The 7,565-nt window shown below is 43.1% G+C and overlaps 1 protein-coding gene across 11 annotated transcripts in view; it reads right to left on the reverse strand.

The window, feature by feature from the left end:
* ARFGEF3 (ARFGEF family member 3) overlaps window positions 1-7,565 on the reverse strand; it is a 192,849-nt gene that overhangs the window by 78,230 nt on the left and 107,054 nt on the right. For 10 of the 11 annotated variants that reach the window (XM_055087475.1, XM_028494381.2, XM_024122650.3 and 7 more), the window contains 2 exons: window positions 2,960-3,072; window positions 1,299-2,209 (listed from right to left, as the gene is read on the reverse strand). In XM_055087475.1, coding sequence (XP_054943450.1) covers window positions 1,299-2,209; window positions 2,960-3,072 — 1,024 coding nt within the window. Of the gene's footprint in view, window positions 1-1,298; window positions 2,210-2,959; window positions 3,073-4,318; window positions 7,229-7,565 lie in introns of those variants that run through there. The other variant, XM_028494390.2, reaches the window with a different exon arrangement.

Here is a 7,565-nt window from a genome sequence, read left to right on the forward strand (position 1 = left end):
AGTAGGGGGTTCGGGAAGATTCCAGGTTGCTGGACACATCCACACCGGGAGGGTGACACACCCCAACTCCATGGGGACAGAAGCTCCTGCGCTCAGGACCCTCCCAGACCTCACCCTATGTTATCTCTTCATCTGGCCGTTCATCTGTATCCTTTATCATATCCTTTTGTAAACTGGTAAACAAAAGTGAGTGTTTTCCTGAGTTCTGTTATTTATTCTAGCAAATTAAGCAAACCTAAGGAGGGGGTCATGGGAACCTCTGGTTTATAGCCAGTCCATCAGAAGCACAGGTAACTTGTGTTACCGGGGCTTGCAGCTGGTGTCTGTAGTGGGGGTGGCAGGTAGGTAGCGTCAGAACTGAGTTAAACTGTAGGACACCCAGCTGGTGTCAGAGGCTTGCTTGTTGTTTTGGGGGAAAACTTCCACACATTTGATAACCAGAAGGATCAGAAGTACAGTGTTCTGTGTGACCCATAAAAGAGGGAAGAAACACGATAGGAAAGAACTGGGGTTTTCCCTACATAGAAAGGAAAAAGCTGGGTTCTCCCTTTATGAGTACCTTTCAAGAAAACAATCTTTAAATTAATTATTCCCTGTGTGAAATGCTGCTACCCTGTATTCTTTATCTCCTTCCTCCACCAAAATCCTAGGTGACGATCTTCTGCCCTTCAATAAAACTAGTATAACTCTCTGGTATACTTTGGCCAAGATGCCCACAGCACTCCTGTTTAAATTACGGTCTGGGTCACAATGTTGACACTTGACAGACAGGAAGGGTCTGAGATTGGAGAATGTGATGTTGCCATAGTATACTGGAGTATCACACACACCCCGTTTGAAGTTCAGGGGAATTCAGAATATATTGGGAGGACAGCCTGCATCTGCTCCAAGACCTCATTTGAAATAATTTACATGTCGATAAACCAAAAGTGCAGTGCTCTATGATTTTTAGACACCAAGGCATAGAAGCGTAGGAAGAATTCAGTGTTTTGAGAATCACAGATTGTCATTTTGTTTCAGTCAGTAGCAGCTTTCTAGAATTCAGTTACCTCTTAGCCTTTACTCCACACCATACAAATTTATCATCCTCAGAGTGTATTCCAGCCACCGACTGCCGTGCACTTCAAACAAACCACCACCAGTAAGTTACATGCCTTTGCTCTCTTTAAATATAAGATACCCAAAGATTCATTAAGATGCTCTGAGCACTTCAAACTTCACGCATGCTGGTAATTGCCCCTTAAGCAAAATGTTCTGAATATTCTTGTTGACTATGTAGCAAAAAATGATTTACAAACCTGAGCAGAAGGTAGAGGCAAAGTTCTGGAGGGCCGAGTCCACCTCTTCCACGCTGGGCAGGGCCAGGAGGCGCGGCAGGAGGCTCTCCAGGGACTGCGCGAACAGCCGGGCGCTGTGCTGATCGGCTTCCTGGTTCTTCAGTAGTTTGAGAGACAGAGCCGCAGTCCGCAGGGACCTGTGGCCCAGGCAGTCGCGAGGGGTCTGCTCCTCATCAACTAGAGAACAGTTGTCGGACCCAATGTCCGACACGTCAGACCTCCCCGAGTCCTTTTCTGCTGCCATCGAGTACTGATCACAGGAATCAAATTCTGTCCTAGAGAGGTCTTGGTCGTCTACGCTGAAATTGCTCTCACTGTATCTGGATCCGTAGGACCTCATCCTGCAGTCAACGGACAGGAAGTTAGTTATATCGGGGTAGGCAACCATGTGGCTCCTTTGAACCACATCCGGCTGGTCCACGGCTTCTGGTTCTGACACTCTACTCAGAGTCTCCTTGCCCTCCTGGACGGCTGGCGACTTGGGGCCATTCTTGTGGTTTTCGGAGGGGTCCTCGGGTGTGGTCTGACCCAACTCTCCCTCCAAAGTGGTTTGACCCGTGTCCGTGGTAACGCTGATGCTGATGTCAGGGCTCCGCTCGTTCCCCGACTCCCAGGGCGTGTGTTCCGAGGACAGGACTCGCCGCTGCCAGCGGAAGTCAGCCTCGTTGATCTCCATGGAGTCCCGGCTCGACTCGGCCCCGTCCTTCAGCTCCTCCAGGCGCAGAAGCAGCAGCTGGGCCTGACTTTCGCTCAAGCCCTTGCCCTGGCTGAGCTCTTCTAAGGCCCCAAGCAAGCTGCAGACGCAGGACACAGCAGCATAGCAGGCTTCGATGCCACCCTTGATGCACGCCTCGGTCATGCCATCCATGATGCTGAAAGCGTTCATAGGAGAAGACGGCATCAATACACGAGACATAGAAAAATGCTCCAAAATGAATAAGAATTGTTAGACTGGTGAACAGTCTAGTATTCAAAACAGATACTGTAATTTACATGAAATCTGGGCAAAAAAATAAAACGAACAATAGGCGAAACAAACATGCTCAGGCTGGAAAGTGGCCCACCTTGAATCACACTCTCTCAGTTGGCTGGTTTATTTGAGTACAAATAAAGATTGTGGATGGGAATTTATAATCTTCACAAGGACAGGCAAAGAATCATCTCACTTTTGTATTATGTTCAGTTTTCCAAAGCGAAAACATTTATAATGGCTATAGGATAATATGGACCTTCCTCTATAAAAGAACTGTATTTCTGAAGAGATGCATGTGACTACAACTATTACAAATCAGATAATATTCCATTTCCTAGAGGGGCTATAGGTAAAGGAATCATACAGCTACAGTATTGTAAATCAAAAAGTTTTCCCCTAAAATAACCCCAATGAAGAATTTTTGGACATTTCATCTGGTACACTTTTTTCTTGAAGTCAGTGAAAATATGGAAAGTTATATGATTATAATAAATTGAGATAAGACTTCTCCTATGGCCTGCAGGTACATTATTAGTCCCATTTCATATAATATAGATTCAAACAATTTCAGGGATTTGGAAACGTTAAGAATATTCAGAGAAGCAGTCTTCACCAATCAATACAGACCCAAAATGAGAATGTATCTTACAGTTTGAGAAGATCCAGATGAGACTTTCTTTTTGAAATTGATCTTTTTTTGGATTCGGGTTCAGTGGAGCTGGGTCCTGCCAAATCACAGAGACGCTGCGGGCTCCCAAGTAGCTTTAAGAATAAGGAAAAAAGAATAACAGAAAAGTGAATATCATAAAAAAGCAAAAGAACCCTGAGATCAAATAAACATGTACGTTCTCTATTGCATGATACAGTCTAAGGAGAAACACAACTATTTTGAATTCAAATCTTAATAAATCTGACCTAGGTGTTCTTGACTTGGAATGCACATTGGGTTCCTGGCTCCCCAGTTCAGGAATGGCTTAGACAGAGTATCCCCTGAGGGATTGTTTCAAAATTTTTTATAGCACAGAACCAAAAAGCACCTGCATCTATGTTCTTTAGTAAGACTGGCCTGTAATTTAACTTTCTGATCCTCTCCCTGTCTTATTTTGCTATCAAATTGGCTAGCTTCAAAAACTGGGTTGAGAAACCAGTTCCCTTTCTATTCCCTGGAAAAGTTCATGTATTATTAGAACTAACCCATTCTTTGAATGTTGGTATAACTTGTTTCTAAAGCTGTATGGGGCCACTAATTTTTTTTTCTTAATGGAAAGATTTTAACTACTGATTCAATTTCTTTAAAGATGATAGGACTACTTAGGTCCTCAATTTCTTCTTGAACCAATTTTTTAAAGGTTGTGTTATTTCCTAGGGATTTATCTATTTTATCTAAGTTTTCAAATTTACTGGCCTAAAGGTGCCTTACTATCTTCCTTAATTTAATATTTGCAACATCTATCATTATATGCTTTTTTTTTCCCATTCTAATTTCTATTTATTTGTTTTTACCTATTCTAGAATTTTCAATTGCTTTTGCCAGGAGTTCTTCGATTTCCTTAGCCTTTTCAGAGTCCTGGTGTTTTTCACTCTATTAATTCACTATATTACATTTGCTTTTTATCACATCAGTACTTACTGCTTTTACGCTTATTTTTCCTCTTTTCTACTTTTTTGAATTTAATCTGCTCTTCTTTTCCAAACTACCTAAGTTGGAGAATTAGAACATTAACTTTAGGCTTTCCGTTTTTTGATGTAAGTCATTGAAACTATAAATATCCTTCTATGCACTGTTTTGGCTGTATCTCATAAGTCTTCATGTATAGAATTTTCATAATTTTTCAGTCCAAACTAATTTTTATTTCCATATGGTAGGCGTCCGTACAGAAAATTTCAATTTGAGACTAAGAAAGATTGATTAATTAAGTATATTGAAGCAGACATCCTACTGCTATGTCCATTATTTTCAAAGTGACTTATACTTGCAAGAAAATGTATATCAAGTAGAAAAAGTTACATGTTTTTCTCTTTCCATATTTCTTTCTTCTGCCAGAAATTGGGAACTTCTGCTCTCTTGGAGGCACAAAGATGAAGCTTCCACTTTTTTTCTTTGACATCAAAAAAGGAGTGATAATGCCAGAGGTCAAGGCAGTCCCTCTCTTTCTCTCCCCCTCTCTGCCAGGCCTGCAGCCAAGTGAAGTGGCTACGCCTCTGGGCCTCTAGCTGTCCCATCTCTTGTTAGAAGGACAAGTGCATTTCAGGGCCACAGGAGTGGGAAATCTCACTTTCTCTTGGGATCCCATTACATTCCCTAATCCAACTTTACCAGTAATAAATTAGATGACATATTTTAATTCTCACATTAATCTTATTTTTCAGGTGCTTCAGAACCTGGAGCAAAAGGAGACTGAGTGGTTAGGCTTCTGGAGTACTCTCAACAAACACTTAAAGAAAAGCAAGACATGTTTAACCTCATCTTCTTCGGGTGGAAATGAGGAACGTGGTGTCAGGGGCTAGGGTGTCACAGGTCTGATAAAGACTAGGGCTTCCTTCTAAAGCCAAAACGTGGGAGAGAGAAAAGGAAGCAAGGTGTTCTTTTTGATGATGGAATGTTTCGGGGGGGAAAGGAGAAGCAAAAAAGAAAATGTACTTTGAAAAGCAAAATGTCCTGTATGCCTTTAATTAATAGGCACAGAACACACATGGTGGAGTGACAAATTAGAGAGAGAGAACAGGGAAATAACACACGGGGTGTTCAAACTCCAAAAGGGTAAACAAACATCCTGGGCGCCCAGTGGTTTTCTCTGTGTGCGTAAGCCCTGCACATTTTGGTTTCTAGGTTACCAACCTTCCCAAACTATTGGTATTGCCACAGTAAGTGGAGGCAGTGCTTCTGAGAACAACCTGGCCCACGTGAGTCTGCCATGCTCCACGGGGCAGCACGGCCTGGATGTGATCCCCCGGTGTCAGTTCTAGCCTCGCCCTGCAAACTGACCTTGGGAAGCTAGCAAATCTATGAAAAGGGGAAACCACAACTAATTTCCTTTGCAGTACTAAAGAAGTTGTTATTGAAAGTACACTGAGAACTACACACCTTGTAGGTAAAGTATTTACTTAGTATTCAGCTATCAAGTGGCTCTACCGTGGGCAATAATCACTCCAGGGCCTGTCAACTCTGAGGGGGAAAGAAGGGATGCTGCTACTTCAAAACACCCTCCTGGCAGATATTCTGTCTTCGGGTTTCTCCGTCATTCCGTTAAAATGTACACTTATTCTCATTCAAGCACTGTAGTGTAGGTACCAGGGGAACACACAAAAACAATGTATACAAAACTATATTTAGGGAGACAAGAAGCTTGTTCCACATTGTACTGTGAAGCAGTCAGTGTGATGAGACATATAATCAATTGCTAAATAGTGGGACGGGATTTACAGAACAGTGAAATCAATGGCCTGAGGAAGCAGAGCCATAAAGAAAGAGGATTTTAACAGAGAGGCAGCTGTAATTAGAACATCTGGGTTTATGTTTTAGTCACACTGCTCACAAGGACTCTGGGCAAGTAAACCTCTCCTCATGTAGCCTCAGTTTTCCCATCTGGAAAATGGGCATAATACTATATCCCTAAAGGAGTTTGTAAATAAGCTAATATGAAGTGCCAGCAGTGTCTGCCTAGCTTATTGTGATTAGCCACTTAACTGGGTGAAGTGGAAGTGTGGCCAATGGGCACAGAACAGGGGGAGCTGGAATAGAAGCAGGAAAGTAGAAATTGAACAAAGCAGGGTCAGTTAGATGGAATGAGGGTCCATCCTGGGAAATGACGGGACATGAGAATGATGCCGGATCTGGAAACTGGGCAGAGTATTTCAAGCTTGATGGGAGAGGCAATAGGCACCATTAAAGAGTGGAAAATTAGGGCTTCCCTGGTGGTGCAGTGGTTGAGAGTCCGCCTGCCGATGCAGGGGACACGGGTTCGTGCCCCGGTCTGGGAGGATCCCACATCCCGTGGAGCGGCTGGGCCCGTGAGCCATGGCCGCTGAGCCTGCGTGTCCGGAGCCTGTGCTCCGCAACGGGAGAGGCCACAGCGGTGAGAGGCCCGCGTACCGCAAAAAACAAGAACAACAAAAACTGGTGAGTAGCAAATATTGCTCAGGGGAATTTGGGGGATTTTTTTGGTGTTATGTACCAAAACCCAGTGTGATTTGACCTTCATGAACAAGTTCACAGGTACAAAAATGTTGAGCACTTTCCTCTTTGGTTGAGAAGAGAGCAGAGGAATCCTTGTTTGAAGTATCTGCAAAACAACTCCAATTCCTCCTCAAAACCATGAAGTAGCACACTGGGACGGCTATTCTAAGCTGGATGACTTCTGTCTCATGATATATGGGAGAAATGAGGCATAAGAATAAATGGGGAACAGGATCCCTTTTAGCAATCAGAGATGGGTAAAGCTCTTTTGGGGGTAATGTACAACCTGGGTATAAAATCATTTTGAAATCCAATTCTGGAAAAAGTGAATAAACATATACATCTGTGGGGGCCTCCGGAGTCTGGAGAAAAAGCTACAAAGATGAAGTACACCAGCAAGGGTATACTGATGCCCTATAATCAAAGTCTACATTTTTGTCAGCACTTAAAAAATTTATAAGAATCTATACACTGATTGGTTCAAGACGGCAGACAGGAAGGACGTGCTCTCACTCCCTCTTGCGACAACACTGGAATCACAACTAACTGCTGAACAATCATCGACAGGAAGACACTGGAACACAACAAAAATGATACCCCACATCCAAAGACAAAGGAGAAGCCAGAGTGAGATGGTAGGAGGCACGTAATCACAATAAAATCAAATCCCATAACTGCTGGGTGGATGACTCACAAACTGGAGAACAATTATACCACAGAAGTCCACCCACTGGAGTGAAGATTCTGAGCCCCATGAAAGGCTTCCAAACTACGCTATAATCAAAGTCTACATTTTTGTCAGCACTTAAAAAATTTATAAGAATCTATACACTGATTGGTTCAAGACGGCAGACAGGAAGGACGTGCTCTCACTCCCTCTTGCGACAACACTGGAATCACAACTAACTGCTGAACAATCATCGACAGGAAGACACTGGAACACAACAAAAATGATACCCCACATCCAAAGACAAAGGAGAAGCCAGAGTGAGATGGTAGGAGGCACGCAATCACAATAAAATCAAATCCCATAACTGCTGGGTGGATGACTCACAAACTGGAGAACAATTATACCACA

This window comes from Physeter macrocephalus, chromosome 10 (genome assembly GCF_002837175.3).
Source record: "Physeter macrocephalus isolate SW-GA chromosome 10, ASM283717v5, whole genome shotgun sequence".
Classification (NCBI taxonomy): domain Eukaryota; kingdom Metazoa; phylum Chordata; class Mammalia; order Artiodactyla; family Physeteridae; genus Physeter; species Physeter macrocephalus.